Source organism: Alternaria incomplexa (genome assembly GCF_024043165.1).
Source record: "Alternaria incomplexa strain BMP 0042 chromosome Unknown scaffold_19, whole genome shotgun sequence".
Taxonomy (NCBI): Eukaryota; Fungi; Ascomycota; class Dothideomycetes; order Pleosporales; family Pleosporaceae; genus Alternaria; species Alternaria incomplexa.
Genome location: NW_026249868.1, coordinates 255,930 through 277,092, shown reverse-complemented (window position 1 = coordinate 277,092; position 21,163 = coordinate 255,930). Strand labels below are relative to the sequence as shown.

The window sequence follows — 21,163 nt, the reverse complement described above, 5'->3', positions numbered from 1 at the left end:
CATAATCGGGCAAGGCAGCCACTTTTGCAACTTGACGTCTCTGCCCTCCTCCCGTACAAACACTCGCCAATTCAGAGCTGGTCTCTTCCTCTAGTCTTGTAATCTGAACGAAGTGGTCGGTCGTATCGCGCTGCCCGCCGCACCCACATCTCCAAGTCTACCCCAGGATCCTCCACAAACCTCGCCCAATCCAGTCGCAACCATGAACGTATGTATACCTACTCTTCTACATAGCCCATGCTGAAAAACCTGCAAGATCGTAGAATGGGCCTTCGGAAAGCGCATGACGCCGGCGGAACGGTTGCGGAAACACCAGCGCGCACTCGAGAAGACGCAGCGAGAGCTAGACCGCGAGCGCGTGAAGCTTGAGAACCAGGAGAAGAAGCTAGTCGCAGACATCAAGAAGAGCGCAAAGAATGGGCAGATGGGGCCTCTGCGCATCCAGGCAAAGGACCTGGTGCGCACACGGCGGTATGCTGAGTCGCTGTCGCATTGCTGATAGGACATGGCTAACGTACGCAAGATACATCCAGAAGTTCTACCAGATGCGCACACAACTGCAGGCGATTTCGCTCAGGATACAGGTATGGCGTATGCCTACTAGAAACGGACATGGCTAATGCGAGCAGACCGTACGCAGTAACGAGCAGATGATGCAGTCTATGAAGGGCGCGACAAGTGAGTACATCTACAACTTTTCGCTAGACTAGTCTAACATGCGCAGCACTGCTCGGAAGCATGAACAGGCAGATGAACCTGCCGGCGCTCCAACGCATTGCCATGGAGTTTGAGAAGGAGAACGACATCATGGACCAGCGGCAGGAGATGATGGACGACGCTATCGATGATGCCACTGGCATGGAAGACGAAGAAGAGAGCGAAGACCTCGTCAACCAGGTCTTGGATGAGATAGGCATCGATCTTGGCCAGGCTGTGAGTACTCTCTCACTACCAAGACCGCAATCGCTAACGTCGCATAGCTTGGCGAGACGCCCAGCGGACTGCAGAAGAACACAGTACCTGAAGCTAGGGTGGCGCAGGCTGTTGGCGGCGGCGGAGCTGACCCTGATGACGACGACCTCCAGGCACGCTTGGACAGCCTGAGAAGGTGAGGTGAAGGGCTAGTACCAGAAGCAACTTCGCCATGCCCGCGCAGCATTCTTGGCTCGGTGTCAGCATGCATAGATATCAGGCCGACGGCTTGAATAGAGGTTCTTTCTTGATCACGTCAAGAGACAGTGCAATATGCGTATGAAGATCTGAAGATCTCAAATTTCCGCTGTTCATGTTGCGGGATAGTCATGGCCGGCGGTTGTACATAGACATGTTAGTCAATTCAAGCCGGCTCCACAGTACGCGCCGGTCTGCATGCGCGCGAGCCTAGATCGTGCTAATCCGCAGCCCAAAACCCTGGATTTGCTTTGGTTATGCTAGCCTTGGTTGATATAGCAGAGTCACAGGACCGTGTATTTGGCCTGCGCCGTCGCCTCCATTCACACCCGCGCAGTACCTAGCGGGGTCGCCTTCGTGAGTCGAGTACCTGCGCAATTGATCCCCGCACTTCCACAACAAGCAGTCGGGTTCCCATTGCGCACGCTGCCTGCAACTCACTGCCTATCCGCCCACGCTATCTCGACGATCGTCCAATCTCAACCCTGGAACGTGCCCGCGCCTTGTCATCTTTTCGCAGTGTCAAGCCTTCTCTTGCGCCAATTGATATTTCCGGCTGCTCGCCCCGCCATACACCCTCGACGTCATTACACCTAGCACCGACGACTCCCACGACTCCTCCCCTTGCATCCGTCTACATCTTTCCTACATTCTTGTCCCTCGAGCCCCGCTTATCTCATCCGCGAATCCGCCGCCGCCTCGGCCGCCCCATCTGCATCGCCGCCACTACCCAGTCACCAAACGCCAGCGCCATCCTCCAAGCTGGCAGGTAACAGGCGTCGGAGCGCCCAGGGAGGCTTGCTCTCGAAAATGTTTGGCAATGCAAAGGACGACGAGAGTCCCGCCGTCGACACCCCTGCCAACCATGACGCGCCCAAACCCGCAGCCCCAGCGGCGGACAACGCAGCTGCTGCACCGACAAACACAACCAGCAACGGCTCCGCTTCCATAGATCGCAAGCTCAGTGACGCTTCCGCCCCCACCGAGAGAAAACGACGGAGTAGTGGCGTATCGCGTGCCCGCGACATGTTCTCGAGCGCGAAACAGTCGCTGCACCTAGGCGGCTCTTCTCCCACCAACACGACCAACAACACCATGACCGAAAAGGCCGCCCCTCAGACGCCCATGCAGAAGCTGGGCAAGTCGGATGCTGCCCTCAGTGTCCCCCAGGGCTCCCTCAACAACTCGGCTGGCGAGTCGGCGCCCGGCCCACGATCTACCTTCCGCGTCGGTGTCACAGAGGATAAGAACAAGAAGTGCAGACGAACGATGGAGGATACCCACGCATACCTGTACAACTTCTTGAGCACCCCAGCGCCCTCGTATGCCGCCGACAAGGCCCGCGCCATCTCCGACGCCAGCTCCACTCAGTCTGACCCTCTGTCGCAAGCCGTAGTTGAGACGGACAACGGATACTTCGCCATCTTCGACGGACACGCCGGAACCTTCGCTGCCGACTGGTGTGGAAAGAAGCTTCACCTGATCCTGGAAGAGACAATCCGGAAGAACCCCAACACCCCGATACCCGAGCTGCTCGATCAGACCTTCACCGTCGTCGACCAGCAGTTGGAGAAGCTTCCTTTGAAGAACAGTGGTTGTACCGCGGTCATTGCAGTTCTGAGGTGGGAGGACCGAGTACCTAATGCGCAATCGTCCACCGGCTCAGTGCTCTTTGCACCCGCGGCTGTATCGGCTATCAAGCATGCAGGCGAAGGCGGCGAGGCTACCGATTCCGCTGTGGAGCCCGCAGCTGAACAGCAAGTCGAGGCGAGATTACGCAACGAGGCCAGCCGACAGCGCGTGCTGTACACCGCCAACGTAGGTGATGCGCGTATTGTCCTCTGCCGCAATGGCCGAGCGCTGCGCCTCTCCTACGACCACAAGGGCAGCGACGAGAACGAGGGACGCCGTGTTGCTAGTGCCGGCGGCTTGATTCTCAACAACCGCGTTAACGGCGTCCTTGCTGTCACACGAGCACTGGGCGATGCCTATATGAAGGACTTGGTCACCGGACACCCGTACACCACCGAGACTGTGATTCAGGCCGAGCAGGACGAGTTTCTCATTCTCGCTTGCGATGGTGTAAGTAATGCAGTCACAAATTCATGACATTTGCTAACAGCTATAGCTCTGGGATGTCTGTTCCGACCAGGAAGCCGTCGACCTAGTCCGCCAAGTTCACGATCCGCAAGAAGCCTCCAAGAAGCTCGTCGACTACGCCCTCGCACGCTTTTCGACCGACAACCTCTCCTGTATGGTTGTTCGCTTCGACAACAAGGCTCTTCGGCAGCGCAAAAACGACGCCGCGATGGGTGTGGACGGTGACCAGTCGACCATGAAGGGCGGAATCACCGAGGCAGATGCCATCGTAGCACAAGCGAAGAAGTCAATTGGCGAGCCTGAGATACCGGTCGAAGCAGCGGCACAGGAAATTATTATGGAGGAGGCCGAGGCTGAGCCCGGTCCTGAGCTCAACTTGGACGCCGCAAAGGCAGCCAGGAAACACGACGCATAGTGTGGATGGGTCACGACTTGGCATATGGATACTATGAATGGGGGAATATCTTGGAAGGGCAGGCGGCGTGCAATGTTCATGGACAGATGGCGGCAGTGTATGATTTCTAGCGTACCTGAGGATCCTTTGGGACCAGGTTTCTTTCGGGTGCATTCCCTAAGGTTAGCCGTATCTCAGAACTGAGCGCTTCAATGTAATCAAAGCAAAGCAAGTAAAGACGAGCTTGTCACACGTATATGTTTGCTGTCTGCTGTAAGCTACGCATGTTTGCCCCGCGTGTTTGCGCATTGACATTCCAGGTCCACGATGCGCTAATGACGATCGTGGGGCCTTTACCTGCACCGACTTTCACCGCATTCAAGAAATCCTGCGTCTACTAGCCCCCATTCCCGCTGTATCTACCCCCGAAGCTTGGATCACTGGAGTCACGCTCATGCGGCTCCGAGGAGCAACGCGATAATCATGTCGGGCGTCGACACGGCAGACTCTACGACCAACGCCCTCCCGAGCGATGCGCGACCCGCCTTTGTGACGCCGAGGGACCTGCTCCAACAGTCCCGAGCGCCTCTACCCCCGAAAGAGCAGCCGCGCCAACTTTCAGCTGTTGACCGCGAGCAACTGGACGGCCTGGTATGAAGTCTGGATCGCCGACAGTCGCTGCGGTAGCTGACAAGAGCTAGAGAACCATCAGAGCTTTCCTCAAGGCCAGAACGAGCTACGATGTGCTTCCTATAAGCTATCGCCTGATCGTCTTCGACACGGCGCTGCTGGTGAAGAAGAGTCTGAACATACTGAACCAGAATGGTGAGCTCGGACATGGTGTATAGAAGCACGAGCTGACGTTGAATGTAGGTATCGTCTCAGCGCCGCTATGGGATTCCAAGTCATCTACCTTTGCCGGACTCCTCACGACGTCGGACTATATAAACGTCATACAGTACTACTGGCAGAACCCAGACGCTTTGGCGCGGGTCGACCAGTTCCGCCTGAACAGTCTGCGAGGTAAGCGCTCGGCTTCGCATGCCGAACACAAGCTCACACAGACAGACATTGAGAGATCTCTGGGCGTCAAACCCATAGAAACCATATCCATCCACCCCGACCGACCCGTATACGAAGCATGCCGCAAGATGCTCGAATCGCGCGCGCGGCGTATCCCCATTGTCGACAGCGATGACGAGACACGTAGAACCATGGTCGTTAGCGTCATCACTCAATACCGCATATTGAAATTCATCGCTGTGAACGTCAAGGAGACACAGAAGCTGCGAAAGCCGCTGAAGGAGCTTAATGTCGGTACATACGAGGATCTCGCGACTGCATCGATGGACACACCGGTCATGGACGTCATCCACATGCTTGTTAAGAAGAGCATATCTAGTGTGCCCATTTTGGACAGAGCCGGTAGGTGGCAATGTTGGATTACGGCAAACTTGGCTAATATCCATAGGTACCGTGCTGAACGTCTTCGAAGCCGTCGACGTCATTGCACTTATCAAGGGCGGTGTATACGACGACCTGAACCTCACAGTCGGCGACGCGCTACTAAAGCGCTCAGACGTACGTCTCCACATCCTCATTATTTACAGTCTTCTGACAACGTCCAGGACTTTCCCGGCATCTTCACCTGTTCGCTCAACGACAACATGTCCACCCTCTACGACACGATCCGCAGATCGCGCGTCCACCGCTTCGTCGTCATCGATGAAAATAGCAAGCTCAAGGGCATGGTGACGCTAAGTGACGTTCTCGAGCATACGCTACTGGAAGGCATGGAGGACGAGTAGAACGACGCTATCCTAGACCACTTGTCAGCGAGCCATGTTAAGAGTCTTAGACTGCATGAGCAGAGAATGAGGAGGTGCGATGATTGACAGTATGTTTTGGGAACGGATCAAGATATCATATAAGGCGTCCTGGGAGGAATAAATGCGCGACTTCGAGTCATGAAGGAGGTCTAGCGAGTCAATATTAACATGATTATAAATTCTTGTTAAGTGTCTAAAGTATCTTCGCGTCCAGCGCCCACTTTCTAATGGTATCTCAAATAGCATAAACGCCGGGTATTCCCAAAACAACAAAAACTAACTCTCCCCAGCCAGACGCCTCGAATCAATCACAATACCTCGACTCTACACGCCCTCATCCTCATCCTCATCCTCATCCTCATCCTCATCCTCATCCTCATCCTCATCCTCATCCCCATCCCCCACCCAACTAATACTCGCCCCAACCAACTCCAATATCTGCGCTCCCCTAACCACACTAACCTCGCCCCTCTCCACACTTCCCTTGACAAACGCCTCAAACTCCTCTTTACCCATGACTTCCTGCCCCTCCTCCGGAAACAGCTGCGCAGACACCTTTTCCGCAATGTCGGCTGGGATGCGCCCAGCGGCGCTTTGCACGGCGAGGCCGAGGACGAGGCGTGCGGTCCGGATTAGGTACGTGTCTGTTTGGCTGGTGGTGGTTGAGGTGGAGAGGGCGCGGTGGAGGAGGAGGATTGTTGTGCGGGAGTCGGGGGAGGAGGGCGGACTAGTGGTGGTGGTGGGGAGGGAGGAGTGGGTGGAAAGGGGGAAGTCGTCGATACATGAAAGAGGGTTCTCGATTTCGGTTGTTGGTGTTGTTGTGGGTGATGGTGAATGACGGATAACAGTTGTCGTAGGCGAGGGTTGTGGGGTGGTGTCTGAAAGCGGGTTCTCGATCTCAGTTATCGGTGTGGATAGAGGCGATGGTTGTGCAGCGGTCCCGGGCCGTGAACGGGGACTTCGGATATGGACAATTGTTGTCGGCGTATCTGCGAGTGGGTCCCCAATCTCAGTTACCGGGGTGGATAAGGGTGATGGCGATGGAGTAGTCTGAACAGCAGTTCCAGGCCTTGAAAGAGGTTGCCGGATGTGGATAGTAGTTGGCGAGGCTTGCAGCATTGCTACGGCGGTTGCGGGGATGTTTTCGCCTATGACTGAGGTGCTGGGTTTGATTTCGGAGCTTCTTGGAGATATGTATCTGATGAAGCCCGTGAAGCCGGATGGTACGCGGGCACGGGAAGGTGTTGCTGGACTAGTTGGGCGGGACGGTCGGTAGTAGGGGATGGGGAGGGAGTAGTTTATTGGACTTGTTGACGGTGAGGGGCTCGTTGGGGTGTCTTGGGGGAGTGGCGTAGATTCGAAGAGGGATGGCGAGAAGGAGAAGCTGGAGTGAGGGCTGGGTGTCGATGTGGATGCGGAGTCGCTGCCGGTATCAAGAGGATGGGGTCGGGTGGTGGAGATGGGGATGAAAGCGATTGGCTATAGGAGAGATATGTTAGTGATACCCTGGGGAAAAGAGAGGAGGGTATAGGAAGACTTACATCAATCTGCGGTGCTTCATCCGAGATATCCAGCGGTGAGGGTGTTCGCTCCACCCAGTCTTCTTCTTGAACTGACATATGCTTATCACTACATTCTTCACATCCAAAATTCCTGCAATGGAAACCCGATGTTAGCAATCCGCCATCAATGTACGGGAGTATAGCTTCGGGTAAATCGCACCTCTTGCACCGTCCATGGTGGAACTTGTGACTGCAGCTCGTCCTCACCGAGGTCCTCGGGGTAGAGGCAGAAGACGAGGACTTGAGATCTAGGTGGAGAAGATCGAGTAGGAATGTCTTGATACGGCAATAACGACCGTGTGCTATGCAGTCTTGTAGTTCTAGGGGCGTCAGGGTGCAGTGGGATGTAGTCGCGTATGCCGGATTGGAGGCCTTGATTGGTGAAGGAGGGAGAGACGGTGAGTATAGGTCTAGGAAAGATTGCGAAGGCGATGTAGGGGTTGGCGGCTCGGATGGTATCGAGCACAGTGTATGTGCGCTTGCGACTGTGAAGACGCTGCTTCGATCCCGTCTATGTCGAGCATGTTTGAAGCGCGCGGCTTTTTCCTCGAAGCCGTTGCCGAATCTGAAGTCGTACCGTAGCTCGCCCTTCCTGTGGTGTGGCCTGTATTTGGATTCTGGGGTACTTGATCCAGATATCATGCGGCGAGGCCTCGTGGGTGCGGTGTTGATATGGTAGTTGTGATTCATGAAGCTGTCAGAGCGTCGAAGTCGTTGTATATCAAAGTCAGACATACTCCGGATCTTAGGCTGCCGGCGATGATAATTAGTCTCTGAGAGAGGTAAGGGGATGAGGTGAGGGCATGTTGACAGCTGGTGGGTTGTGGCCTCCATGACTGCGGAGATGGAGCGTTCTGGTGTGGAAAGTAGCGTTGGGCAGGGAGTAGAGTGTAAGTACCTTTGTTTGCCCGAGGTCGCATTTCTGAACAGAACTGATAGATGAATGAAGGCTCAGATGCCTTGTTTTGGTCCGATTGCACATCTGCTGACCCAAAACCACGGTAGAAAGGGCCCGAAAGAGGTCGAGACATTCACTGCCTTCGTCCTGCTCCAAAGAGCACACATTGTTACCCTCACTAGCGTGTGAAAGATGTCCGCGTCCTAAGAAAACCATTTCAAAGTCGCTACCGTCGATTGTCGTTGTGAGCATGATGTCAAAGCAATACCGTCTTTGTTGAGATACATCGCCTAGCCCATGGCGGCGGGACAATGACTTTATGAAGCGTACGTCGTCATTAAACTTGGCTCTGTCTTACTACGGAAGTAGGATCTAAGGTTCGCGTCATTTTGCTGAAACCTGTCATCCTAAGATGATTGATTGCAATCGTAACTTAGTTTGGGTGTAAGCTGAAGAGGCCGTGTTACAACACATTGCGCAGAGCCTGGAGTAAAGTTTAACATGTGTTTCACGTCGTTCTGGAAGGCGGATGGAATCGGCAGGAAAGTTTGAACGTCGTCGAAGCGATCCATTGCACCATTATGCGACGATAACCGTTGCTGTCACTGTCAAACTCAAGTGCTCGTCACTTCCTCGTTGATCGGTTGGGTGGTTGGGTGGTTGAAACCCGACTGCCGCCTGCCGCCGGCAAACTGCCCGCCTCACTTACCGAACACCCAACCACCGCTCCTCAAACTTCACACGCTCAACCATTATGTATATCTTGTATGCGCGTACAGTTCCCGTCTCTTGCCATGGACGAGATGAAAATGGAGATGAAAGGCGCGTTCTTTGGTGATGCCGCCCTTCGATGTGCGCGCGCCCTCCGCCTACCATACTAATTTCAACTCTTCGCAGCCAACATCACCGACGGTGAATTTGCGCGAGCGGGATTGCTACGGTTAGTATCTAAAGTTTTCGGGAAATTCTTGCTACGAAACACACTACAATTCGTCCGCTTGTACTGCTCATCGATTAAACTTTACCGGTCGACATTTCGACAGCGCACGACAGCCACTAGACACACGCTTGGACATCTTTCCACCAACTGTCCGCCCTCATCATCGCGACGCTTCGAAACACCAACACCGCCTCATCAAAATGAACGACCAAAACGAATCCCTTCTCTTCCGTCTCCCGCAGGAGTTGCGCGATGAGATCTACCACTACTATGTCCTTGAGGAAGACGGCTACCACCACGATGCCACGTCTGACAAGCTTCGACAGGCTAGCGGACGTCCGATCAATTTAAGTTTGCAGTACACTTGCAAGAAGACTGCGACCGAGATGGAGGGTCTGGCTCTGCAGGTGAACAGGGTTACATTCCGTACAAAGCTCGAAGTACCCGAACCTGACAGCGAATGCTCGAACGCGCTTTTATGGAATCATCTTCTCTGTGAACGAGAACGACCTCTCCGACGTATGTTCGAGTGGTCCTATACTCTGGTTACGCTCGAAGCTATACAACGCCTACGAGAGCTGCACCCAGATAGTACCGCGGCGGAGCAGATCGAGAAAGCGTTCATCAGAATGGGCGACAGGATTCAATGGCTCAGCTCCGGGACACTGTTTAATGAAGGCGTGGTATGGAGTATAGACTATACAGCGCACACAACCCTACTACAAGACTTGTTGCAAATCCTATCCACCCACCCAGAGTTCTGGCGGTTGACTTCCAAAGAGTATACCAGAGAGTCTGAAGAAAACGACAGTAGGCACGCTTCGGCTAGTCAAATTGAGCTGTTCTCTGACTTTGCACAGATGGTAGGATTGTACACGAAGATCTGGAGTACCCAAATCAGACGGTTCAGGCGTTGATGCTTGGATGGCGCCCGGACCCATGGCGAATGCCGGATCGCGCTGAGTTTGACACGATCTTCGAATTTCTTCCACGGCCGCCTGCAATAGTAGAGGACTTTGACCGAGGGTGGTATCTGGATGACACGTACTATTCGGCTACCGCGGTGACTATTCGATTCTTAGAGCGCCTGCCACCAGCCACTCGGACGCATCTACGCAATATTATCATCCAGGAAGACGAAATAAGCGAAGCACATAGGCAAACTCACGCTAGAGGCCTTGTTCCTTTCTGCTGCGAAAACCTCAGGCTTCGGATCGAGAGGAGAGTAGACGTATTTCACCAGCACTACTTGTCCGAGCGCATGGGTTTAGAAGACGGAATCGAGGAAATTGCGCCCTGGTTCGTTGAAACCAAGTTCCTCAAGAGGCTTGGGATGCCACCCGAGTCCTTTTGCTTGGTTCTTCACGGACCCACACCTCGAGCGAGCCAACGGCTGAGCGACCTTCTCATCAAGCTTGCCATTTGGGACGAGGGCTGCACTATACTTGAGCATAGATTAGGTCCCAGCTCCGATTATGTCGCCTACCCAATGCGTAGAGGCTTTGCGGACGGTGTTAAGATGATGGTTACAAGTGAGCTTCCTGCAAGAGTTGAGGCCGATATGGGACAGGTATGGGACATCAACCAGCTCCTGGACGACCATGTTGGCGAATGGCCTGCACTCAGCGAAGACGTATATGTGAAGACTGCCACTAGGCATGCTGGACACGAATTGTCGCTCGAAGAGGAGGACTAGACAGTACGAATGAAAGGCTGCAGTCTTCTCACCACAGATCCCTCTGCGACTCAAAGAACTCGGCTTTCGTCATACCGCTCTTGGGGTTCGTGGTACCATGGTACACCTCCGCCGTTGCGCCCTCGGCTGCGCCCTTGACAGCGCCCTTGACGAGTCTTATTAGTGCCGAATTTCGCGTTCCCCATGTAAAAGGTCTTGGTTTCCCGGATCATCGCATTCTAATACCCATCCAAAGCCTTTGCGACGCCGCTTCTGTGTCTTCTCTTTAGAGTCACATCACAATCGCTTAATCCAGAGAAAGCCCTCTCAGCTATGGCAATGGACCCGACACCACAGAACGCGTTGGATCAGCACCAGTCTCTCCTCTTCCGTCTTCCACGAGAGCTGCGAGATGAGATCTACCACTACTATTCCCAAGCAAACGGCTACTACTACGACACCACCTCTGAGACACTTCGAATGGACGGCGGCGAGTCCATTGATCTCAGTCTTCAATATACCTGCAAAAGAACAGCGGCGGAGATGCAGGGTATTGCCTTGGGAATCAACAAAATAACCTTCCGCACGATGGTCGATCTCCCCAGGCCTTCCGACCAACTCATGAAATCCCAAATCTTCGGTTATTACATCGATGAAGGAAGGGGTGCCATACTTAGTCGCATGCTCGAATGGACATACCCTCTAGTCACAGCCGAGGCCATGCGTAAGTTTTGCGAACGCCATCCAGCGAACCTGGCAGTCAAGAAGATGAGGGAATTGCATCGAGAGGGAGACAGTAATGGACCCCTAGCGCGTGGACACCTATGGGATTCGTCCGAAGATGTTGATACAGTCGATTATAACGAGTTCTCAGCGCAAACATTCGAAATCATCCGAGACTTGCTGGATATCATATCCACGGAGCCTGAATTCTGGCACATGACTGCAAGCGACTTCGATGTTAACGCGAGGAGGGCCTTTTTCGTGGCAACTAAGCACTGGGCTACCCGTTGGGAGGCATTCGAGGATTATCTTATGAAGCATGTTCCCGTATACACTTCCAAGGCAGAACAGCAGCGAGTACTACAGTGGCGACCTGACAGCTGGTCTATCCCCACAAATGATGACCTCGAAGCAGTGGCAGAGTTCCTACCTCACGACGATGATTCTGATCCTTTTGATATGGTACACATACGGGGAGGAAGGCGATCCTACTTCTCTGCAGCCGCCGTCGCGATTCAATTCCTCTCACGCCTCAGCGAATCCGCACGTAGCCATCTCCGCCAGGTCACTATACTGGAAGATGAGCACAGCGACCCCGAATCCTCCAGTCATGCAAGAGGCCTACTTCCGTTTTGTATCTCCAACACTCAGTTGAAGATTGAGAGAAGAGTAGACATATGGCGTACCTCACTCATACGTACTTCGAGAGCGACCCATGATGCAGGGAACCAACTTACAATGAAGGAAATTGGGATGTGGATTAGTGAGACAAAAGCACTGTTTGTCTTGGGGATGCTGCCTGGCTCTTACAATCTGGTCTTACACGGCCGATCACCTCTTGCGAGCCAACAAATCTGCGATGCCACTGTCAGGGTAGCAATCTGGGAGGAAGGCTGTACATCGATCGCAAAAGCCGACACTTTCCAAGGGCACTACTTTGTTCACTTTCTTGGTGAAGGCTTCGTGGAGGCGATCAAGGGGGTTGTAGAAGGGAACATTCCAGCTCGATTCGACGCAGACATGGGGAAGATATGGGATATCGACCAGCTGATGGAAGAAAAGGATGGCGATTGGCCTTCGGACCTGGAGGATGTTTTCGAAATTCGCAACCTGGAAGAGCCACCGGAAGGCTGGTGCGCTGCACATGAAGAGCGATTTGGGGTGTGGGAGCACAGAGACTATATTCAAGTGGACTGGACAGAATACATGGAGGGGGTTGAGATGCTTTTTGAAGCAGAATGAGGTCAATGAATCCGACTAGGTAGTGAGGACGAATGGGTGGAATATACCAACATCGTCGGCGATGGCTTAACTGCCTCATGGATGGCGAAATTTAGTGACAAGGAAGCCGTTTGGGCTGGCTAAATCAGGATATTGTGTCTTCGTTGTCCAGTCATCACGGTCTACAGTGACGTATGTCACCCATCTAAACTATCTTCTCTTCTTCTTTCAGATCTTCCTTGTGCAATTAAATCAGCCACCGAGGTACTGTTGACTCTTAGACTTACATGTATTGATATTCGCTGTACCGCTTCTGTGTTCCAGATAATTCTGGTACGCCATCGCCCTTGCGCCCTTGGCAGCGCCCTTTCGCTACCATGAGAGACACACTCTCAGCTTAACGTCAAAAGCTTCGCGCGACACATTTCTCCAACATACACAAACTTTCTTGCGCCAAGATGCAGTCGAAAAAGCCCATGATCATGGACCAGCATCAGTCGGTCTTCTTTCGTCTTCCTCGAGAACTACGCGACGAGGTGTATTACTACTACGTCTGGGAAGATCAGGGATACAGCCATCGCACGACTTCGGAGACTCTTCGGGCGAATAACGGGGACGCGGTTAGGATCAGTCTGCGATACACTTGTAAGAGGATCGCGAAAGAGATGGATGGAGTGGCATTCAAAACGAACGACATCACTTTCCGCACCATGCTCAGTCCGCCAGATATTACTGGCCATCCCACGAACGCATTCATGTACGAGCTTCTTCTCGGCGACCGTGGGTGTCGATTGAGATACATGGTACACTGGGCTCACAGCCTCATCTCGGTGGAGGTCATGCAAGAGCTGAGGAAACGATATCCATGGAGTCTTGCAGTACAAAGGATAACAAAAGAGGTTTCAAGAACCAAGAGGACCAATTTGCGATATGGATTTCTACCCACGGTGGAGACCCTAGACTTTTACGATGATGAATCTGTGCTGCAAGACTTGGTAGAGATTTTGGCGACATATCCGGAGTTTTCCTATTTGACTTCGAGAGAGTACGATATAGATTTACGAAAGGCGACGGGTCCCCAGGAAGATGACGAGGACTTGCCTTCTGAGGATGAGGATTACTTTTCCGACTCCTCCGACGAATCTGACAATGAGGATACGCCCTGCTACTCAAAGGAAACTCAGATGACTGTCTTGCAGTGGAAACCAAAAGCGTGGTGGATTCCAGACCGCACTGAGCTCAAAAGAGTATTGAAGTTCCTGCCTCCGTGGCCCAAAGTACCTCCAGAGCCGCCTTTTTACGACTGTTGGGTACCATTCATGTACTTCTCAGCAGCTGCAGTAGCTACTCGCTTTATCGAGAGGCTTTCTCCGAACATATGCAGGCAATTGCGCAAGATCATTATCCAGGAGGATCGACTGAGCGTGTCTCGTTCAAAAACTCACGCACAGGCTTTCATACCGTTGTGCGTTGCGAATCCTGATCTCCGCATAGAACGCAGGGTCGATGTCTGGTATACCGAGTTCGTGCATGAGAGCGAATATTTCGACGAGTTCGCAAGCAGAGTAATAGAGGCAATCGCTGTATGGATCAACGAGATCAAGATAGTGTACCAATTAGGTATGCCCGTCGCGTGCTTCAATTTAGTCCTGCACGGGCCTTCCAAACGAGCAAGCCAGCAGCTTTGCGACGCCGTTGTAAGAGCAGCGATATGGCAAGACGGCGCTGTCGAGATAGCTCGGCGGGAGCAGCGAGCGTTCGACTATGATCAAGCCGGCGCTGTAGCCGAAGACTTTGTCGACGTTATCAAAGAGATGCTGCGAGGGGAAATAGCGGCGAGGTTCGATGGTGCGGACATGGGCGAGATATGGGATATTGAGAAGATTCTACGCGAACACGTTGGTGACTGGCCTCGTTATGTCGGGGATGTGTTCCGTCTTCAGGACTTCGACGAGCCGGATGGTGGCTGGGAAGCGGCGCGCGAGGTGTATGAAGAAAACGTCGAATGGATGGATAGAATAAACGGGTGGAGGCGATTGGCCGGAGAAGAGTAGTAGAAGCGAGGGAATTGTATCGGCGCGCAGACCATTCCGTTTTAACTACTACATGCGATTATGTAGACCGAGTAATGCAGTAATGTTGTAACTTTTGCTCTGCCTTTTACTAATAACTCTGGCAACCTGGCAATAACCCGCCGGTTACAAGTTTCGCTATCAGATCAAACGAGCCAATGACCTGCTACATGAGTCGTACTGTGCATGCTCAACGGAATGAAGCTACGCCGCCACCCTTACATCCTCCGCGGCGCCCTTGATCAGTCTGACACGTACCGACTTGCGCGTTTCCTCACGCAAAAACCTCCACCCTGCCCGAATGATAGTGCTTCAACATGATTCGGAGGCCTTTGCGATACCAGTCGCTTGCCTCCATGCTCGCAATGCAAACTTCCAACATCGCAGACCCTCTTCGTCATGATGATGGACCCAGCATGAACAATCAACATCAGTCTCTTCTCTTCCGGCTGCCACGAGAGCTGCGAGATAAGATCTATGAGTACTACACGCATCAATAGCAAGGGTATATCTACGATCCATCGGCCAAGAAGTTTCGGCTCGCCAACGGAGAAAAGATCGATGTCGCGTTGATCTACACCTGCAAAAGAGTGGCACAAGAGATAGACGGTTTGGCGTTTGAATCGAACACGCACCGATTCAGCGTCCTTCCGCAGAATCCTGGTACCGAGACTTCAAACCCTGTAGCCTCGTTGTACCACAGTCTCCTAGAAGGGCGCAATGCGTGTTTTCGTGAAATGCTATCAGATGCATATCCACTTGTCACACGAGAAGTCTTGAGAGAGCTGCGATCGAGATATCCAGGCAACACAGTGGTGGAAAAGCTGGAGAAAACGATTATCAGGGAGCATTGGCCGCGCTTGCAGGAAGACGACCTTCGCCATGTGTTTGCATTGAGATATCTCGTCAAAGATGACATACTTCAAGATCTCATTCAGATCATCGCGACGCATCCAGCGTTCGAGCGCCTCGTTTCCAAAGCGTACGATCCATTCGCCAAGATTACCGCTCCGTTGGATTGTGATCCGCCTACGGATGGAGAAGATGAGTACGAGGATGATTACACCGACCAGAGCGGAAGTCACTCTCGGCAACCACTGTACACGAAAGACACCCTATTCCAGATCATCGACTGGAAGCCCCCGCTCTGGTGGATTCCAGAGAAGGGAGATCTTGACAGGATCGCGAAATATGTTCCAGCCGCACCGGAACCTATGAAATTCCATAATGGTCGCTTCAAGAGATTCAAAAGATACTTCTCGGCAGCGGCAGCTGCCATTCAATTCCTCGAGCGCCTTACACCCCAAAAGCGTGCGCAAGTGCGCAAAATTGTTATCCAGGAAAATTACACGGGCTTAAGACTCTCCCAGACTCACGCACGCGGGCTTGCTCCATATTTGCTCGAGAATCCTAGACTTCGGATAGAGCGGCGCGTCAACAGCTGGGGGACTGCGCTTGTCCGTAATGACGAGCGTCCCTACGGTATCGAGTACTGTCTCGCGGATGTTGTAGCGTGGATACACGAAGCAAGCATGCCATGGATTATGGATCTGCCAACGGGTTCTTTCTCCTTGGTCTTACATGGCCCTACTGAGGAAGCCAGTCAGCTTCTCTGCAATGCCATAATCCGTGCTGCGATATGGCAGGACGGCGCTGAAAAACTGAAACTCAGGACGGCTCCCATAGTCGATGACTTCGTCGACATTATAAAGGCGGTGGTGCGCGGCGATGTTCCGGTGCGTTTCGAGGCGGACATGCACGAGCTATGGGATATAGACAAGATCCTGCGCGAGCATTCCGGCCGGTGGCCCTGCGCAGTTGAGAATCGCATTTCGTTCCTCCATTTCGATATGCCTTATGCGGGCTGGGATGCGGTTCGCTCAGAGTATATGGAGGAGTTCGTGTGGACGGACAGGCTGGACGGGTGGGATCTGATGGTAGAAAGATGTCAGCTGGCCGACGAAGATTGAAGAAGTGTGGCGTGTTGAAGGCCAACCAAATTTCCGTAATAATTGCACTTTCCTACTTGTGACCTCCCCGATACGTGTGTCAGGGCTGTTGGAGGGCGCTGCATGTGAAGGGCGCCGGCCATGGTCGCGGCACACACGAAAACGCGCCAAGACCTATGTTTGACATGTTTGCAGTCAGCTATGACGTCAACCCAGCCGCGTCGCTTTCAACCCGCGCGGCCGAGATTCGAGCTTCCAGCATGGGCAGCAAGCTGATCACAATTACGAAGCCCAAGATCTAGGGTGGTACGCCTTGACCTAAATCCAGATACCCGCACACGCCAGCCATTGAAAGCGCCTGGCCGCTGCTCCGGGCCGCTGCGGTGCATGAGATTGATTGGTATGTTGGCGGCATTGTCGAGCTTGATTGAGGTTAAATCAAGGTATACGCTTGAAATGAGCCCCACATCGTCACTCGCTGTATATAGATTGTTCCGTTGGTGTTGATGTTGGCTGTGGCTTAATCCTGGGTAGAACAGGGACAAACGCAGGCACGGCAGGAACCTACGTCACTGCCCGCGTGCCTGCCTTCATAACGCGCCAACACGGACTCTTTGACTCCGCGCATACTCACGATACCCAGTTTCCCCCACTTCATCCTCTCTACTCTTACAATTGACCTTTGTAAAACACAGTAAGAATGGAGACCATCACCAACCTCGCAAGCAATGCTGCTGGCGCAGCCTCCAAGCTTATCTACGGCGACCAGACCAAGGCGGACGAGGCAGTCGACCAGACCAAGAACAACGAAACTGCCGGCAAGGAGCCTATCTCCGGTGAGCAGGGTCAGGGCACTGTCACTCAGCCCTACGACCAGGGCAATCTTGGTGAGTCCCCACCAACGCGCGCATTGGACGACCTGTGCTGACCCCGCTTGATAGCGACCCCTCTAGCGACGGCTGATAAGGGAACTTTCCTCGACTACTCGAACAACGAGACTGCGGGCAAAGAGCCAGTTTCTGGAGAGCTCGGTAAGGGGACTGTAACAGAGCCCTTTGACCAGGGCAACGATGGTAAGTGTACGACAATGACGGCTAGTAGAACAAAATACTGACGTATCGCACAGCCAAGGCCACCGAGAAGGCAGCCGAGAAGACCTCTGGCACAGATGAGTTCCTGAAGCTCGACCCTACCACCAAGGGACCGACCGAGACCATGACCCAAACATCGACCGACCCCAAGATCTACTCGGATAGCAAGGACCCGTCCTACGTTGGCATGCCCATCGTCCCCCTCAACCCCGACGCTGCTACGTCAAACACTGGCGCTACGTCCTCTACAACCCAGGCCACTGGCATCACGGACAAGGCTGGAGTAACGGATAAGCTTTGGAAGGACACCCCACTTGACGACATCAGCCGTTCAGGTGCGCCAGGTGCTGGTCCTACTGGTCCCAGCGATGTTACTCCTGCGGCTCCTGGTTCCACGGCAACCACAACTACCAGCCCTGATCCCGCCATCAAGACCACTGCTCCCGACTCTGTAACCGGTGCTTCAAGCACATACGCGGGTGGCGCTGGTACCGACACTAAGACTGATGCCGAGAAGGCCTCTGCGAACCGCGACACTCCAGAGTGGACATCAACAGGCGTTCCTTCTGACAGCAGCAACTTCGAAGCGGCTGCTGCCAAACAGAACGCTGCCTCTGGTTTGTGGACACGGGAACCCGGACAAAGTCGGGGTAGTACTGACGGTGCCGCAGGTTTGACTGGAGAGCACTCAGGTCGCAAGTCCGAGTCTGCCGATTTGACTACATCCCCAAGCGGCGAGGAGAAGGGTGGAAAGATGTCGCACTTGAAGGAGAAGATGAAGAACAAACTTCATATCGGCTCCAAGGACAAATAAGTGCGACGCAGAGGAATGGACGATCTATTGATGATGGATGAGACATGATACCACGGCAATAATATGCCACCACGGACGAGGACAGAACTCGTTGTGTACTCTTCAGATAGAAATCTACAGCGTTGAGCTCAAGTTTATCTTCCATTTCGTCCAATCATGTGCCTGGTTCAGCCTCGTGGCACTAACTAAAGTTAGCGTCGCGCCTGCCGTTCGCGATCTGACGTGCATACGCCTGACAGCGTACAACATCCATCTTATCACGCCTCACTTCCAACATAATAGCATCACGTTGGCAGCACTGAGACAATATATTGGTTCGCACTTGTCACAAGACCAAAACTTGACGAGCCGCTTCCTCTTCCAGGCTAGACAAATTCCAAGGTACGTGAACGGCTATATGCGTTTGAGGTACCGTGCCACCTAGACTACCGCTTGGTTAGCAGCTTTCTCGCCAACTAAGATCTCCCTTCCAACATTAGTTCCTGTCGTCTCCTCGATCCCCTCCGTTTGCAGCCAAGATGATGCACCCCACAGCACGGTCTACGCATCGCCACTAGTGTGGCAACCGCGGTGTACCTACACTCTCGGAACCACGTTTCGCGACGACTGATCTGGCAGCCTTACTTGTCAACATAATCTTGGTTACTCCGAATCGCGTCATTTTGGCCCATTTTATCCTTCCTCAATACAATCGTCTTATCATTTTTTATCGCACACCATCAACATGGGAAACATTGGCAACGAGAATGCAGTTCGTAGGGCTGACATCGCGATTGATAGAACAACACCTGAGAGGCAGACTCGAATTTCGAAAGACCTGTCTACTTCGCCACACAATCACGGCTACATGGAAAAGGCGAACATGATACGGAGGGCGGCGGGCAAGATACCGCATGTTTGCGTTGTCGGCGCTGGTGTCGCCGGACTAAGATGTGCGGATTTGTTGCTGAAGCAAGGCGTTAAGGTGACAATACTGGAGGGCCGGAATCGGGTTGGTGGGAGGGTATGTCTATGCAGCTGTGTAAGTTTTGACGCACACTAACTAGCTGTGAGCTATGCCAAAGCGATGAGCTCGGCCACAGGGTTGACCTGTAAGTTCGCAATTCTCAATGTAGCTTGTATGAACTGACCGTGCTGGCAGTGGGCCAAACTGGATACACGGGACTGACGACAACCCTATACTGGATTTGGCCAAAGAGACCAAAACTACTACCATGAACTGGGATGGTCGTCAATCAGTCTTCGACAGTCAGGGGAACCACATGTCGGATAAAGACGCGGCAAAGAACACCGAGCGTGTGTGGGCCATCATCGAGCAAGCCATGAAGCTGTCGAACGAGACTTCAACGACGATACCAGCGGAGAAAAGCCTGTATGACTACTTCCAAGAACAGGTCGTGAAAATGTTCCCCAACAAGAATGATGATGCAAAGAAGCAGCAGCAAACAATCCTCCAAATGGCAGAGATGTGGGGCGCCTTCGTTGGATCGCCCGTTCAGAGGCAAAGCCTAAAGTTCTTCTGGCTTGAAGAGTGCATCGATGGCGAGAATCTCTTCGTAGCATCTACGTACGACAAGGTACTGAAGAAGATCGCTGAGCCGGCACTGAAGGACGCGACGATGCTGTTTGAGCATAAAGTGCAGCGGATCATATCAGGAGATAAGACCGAAGATACACGCGTCGCCGTCGAAGTTGAAGGCCGACAAAGCATGACCTTTGACGAGGTCATCATGACAGCTCCACTGGGCTGGTTAAAGCGTAATCTCGGGGCCTTCGTTCCAGAATTACCGAAACGACTGACAGAGGCTGTTGGAAGTCTAGGGTACGGGCATCTAGACAAGGTGTACATCAGCTTCCCAGAAGCCTTCTGGAATGAGCCCATCACCAATGACTCAACTTCGCCATCCGCGTCCCGCGATCTCAGCAAACCAAACGTAACAGCAACGACGGCGCCCATCCACCAAGCGAAAGACTCACCCGTCAACCCAGCTCACTACCCAGGCTTCACACACTGGACACATCCAACCTATGCATCTGAAACAAACCCCGAATCCTGGGACCAAGAAGCCGTCAACCTGGCCGCCTTACCAGAAGGGTCAGCACACCCAACCCTCCTCTTCTACACCTTTGGCCCAACCAGCCTGCACATCGCGCAACTCCTCGCCTCTAATCCCCAAACAAAGCACAACACCCTCTTAGACTCCTTCTTCGCACCCTACTATACTAAACTCCCCAACTACAATTCCAAAGATCCCTCCTGCACCCCTACAGCCATCCTAGCAACAGCCTGGGCAAATGACGAACTCGCCGGGTACGGCTCCTACTGCAATTTCCAGGTAGGGCTTGAGAAGGGTGACGAAGATGTGGAGACGTTACGAAGAGGCGTGCCTGAACGCGGTGTTTGGTTGGCGGGAGAACATTGCGCGCCGTTTGTCGCATTGGGGACGGTGACGGGGGCGTATTGGAGTGGGGAGGGCGTCGCGAAACGCGTATTGCAAGCTTATGGACTTGATGGGAATTGAGATGGCATTCGATGGGGTTGCGTCAGGGTACTGTAGCCTCATTTCTTTCGATATGCTTGCGATGGATGTGATGGAACGTTTTTCCTTACTCGAAGTCATCACAACTGTCCTGCATACCAGATCTCAGTACATCTCCAACGATCAGCGCAAACCAAGATCAGACCCAAGTCTGAGTTCAAGGCGCACTCTTTTCTTCTCCAATA

At 53.2% G+C, this 21,163-nt stretch overlaps 10 protein-coding genes across 10 annotated transcripts; 9 read left to right on the top strand and 1 right to left on the bottom strand.

Moving 5' to 3' along the window:
- Positions 1-202: 202 nt before the first annotated feature.
- J4E90_010118 (uncharacterized protein) lies at positions 203-1,112 on the top strand (the record flags this gene model as incomplete). The annotated part of the gene is made up of 6 exons (XM_051439634.1): positions 203-208; positions 257-471; positions 524-584; positions 630-678; positions 725-933; positions 981-1,112. The coding sequence occupies 6 exons, from the start codon at positions 203-205 to the stop codon at positions 1,110-1,112; spliced, it is 672 nt and encodes a 223-aa protein (XP_051286543.1).
- Positions 1,113-1,980: 868 nt separating this feature from the next.
- On the top strand, positions 1,981-3,685 carry J4E90_010117 (uncharacterized protein; the record flags this gene model as incomplete). The annotated part of the gene is made up of 2 exons (XM_051439633.1): positions 1,981-3,252; positions 3,299-3,685. 2 exons carry the CDS (start codon positions 1,981-1,983, stop codon positions 3,683-3,685), a joined length of 1,659 nt encoding a protein of 552 aa, XP_051286542.1.
- Positions 3,686-4,147: 462 nt separating this feature from the next.
- On the top strand, positions 4,148-5,472 carry J4E90_010116 (uncharacterized protein; the record flags this gene model as incomplete). The annotated part of the gene is made up of 6 exons (XM_051439632.1): positions 4,148-4,315; positions 4,366-4,489; positions 4,538-4,687; positions 4,733-5,089; positions 5,136-5,245; positions 5,293-5,472. The coding sequence occupies 6 exons, from the start codon at positions 4,148-4,150 to the stop codon at positions 5,470-5,472; spliced, it is 1,089 nt and encodes a 362-aa protein (XP_051286541.1).
- A 345-nt stretch (positions 5,473-5,817) lies between these two features.
- J4E90_010115 (uncharacterized protein) lies at positions 5,818-7,231 on the bottom strand (the record flags this gene model as incomplete). The annotated part of the gene is made up of 2 exons (XM_051439631.1): positions 5,818-6,137; positions 7,216-7,231. The coding sequence occupies 2 exons, from the start codon at positions 7,229-7,231 to the stop codon at positions 5,818-5,820; spliced, it is 336 nt and encodes a 111-aa protein (XP_051286540.1).
- Positions 7,232-9,093: 1,862 nt separating this feature from the next.
- On the top strand, positions 9,094-10,589 carry J4E90_010114 (uncharacterized protein; the record flags this gene model as incomplete). The annotated part of the gene is made up of 2 exons (XM_051439630.1): positions 9,094-9,703; positions 9,754-10,589. The coding sequence occupies 2 exons, from the start codon at positions 9,094-9,096 to the stop codon at positions 10,587-10,589; spliced, it is 1,446 nt and encodes a 481-aa protein (XP_051286539.1).
- A 312-nt stretch (positions 10,590-10,901) lies between these two features.
- On the top strand, positions 10,902-12,533 carry J4E90_010113 (uncharacterized protein; the record flags this gene model as incomplete). The annotated part of the gene is made up of 1 exon (XM_051439629.1): positions 10,902-12,533. The coding sequence occupies one exon, from the start codon at positions 10,902-10,904 to the stop codon at positions 12,531-12,533; it is 1,632 nt and encodes a 543-aa protein (XP_051286538.1).
- A 689-nt stretch (positions 12,534-13,222) lies between these two features.
- On the top strand, positions 13,223-14,566 carry J4E90_010112 (uncharacterized protein; the record flags this gene model as incomplete). The annotated part of the gene is made up of 1 exon (XM_051439628.1): positions 13,223-14,566. One exon carries the CDS (start codon positions 13,223-13,225, stop codon positions 14,564-14,566), a length of 1,344 nt encoding a protein of 447 aa, XP_051286537.1.
- Positions 14,567-15,321: 755 nt separating this feature from the next.
- J4E90_010111 (uncharacterized protein) lies at positions 15,322-16,554 on the top strand (the record flags this gene model as incomplete). The annotated part of the gene is made up of 1 exon (XM_051439627.1): positions 15,322-16,554. One exon carries the CDS (start codon positions 15,322-15,324, stop codon positions 16,552-16,554), a length of 1,233 nt encoding a protein of 410 aa, XP_051286536.1.
- Positions 16,555-17,233: 679 nt separating this feature from the next.
- J4E90_010110 (uncharacterized protein) lies at positions 17,234-18,438 on the top strand (the record flags this gene model as incomplete). The annotated part of the gene is made up of 3 exons (XM_051439626.1): positions 17,234-17,420; positions 17,475-17,606; positions 17,660-18,438. The coding sequence occupies 3 exons, from the start codon at positions 17,234-17,236 to the stop codon at positions 18,436-18,438; spliced, it is 1,098 nt and encodes a 365-aa protein (XP_051286535.1).
- Positions 18,439-19,162: 724 nt separating this feature from the next.
- J4E90_010109 (uncharacterized protein) lies at positions 19,163-20,960 on the top strand (the record flags this gene model as incomplete). Its single annotated transcript, XM_051439625.1, has 3 exons — positions 19,163-19,459; positions 19,510-19,529; positions 19,580-20,960. The coding sequence occupies 3 exons, from the start codon at positions 19,163-19,165 to the stop codon at positions 20,958-20,960; spliced, it is 1,698 nt and encodes a 565-aa protein (XP_051286534.1).
- Between the last annotated feature and the right edge of the window lie 203 nt (positions 20,961-21,163).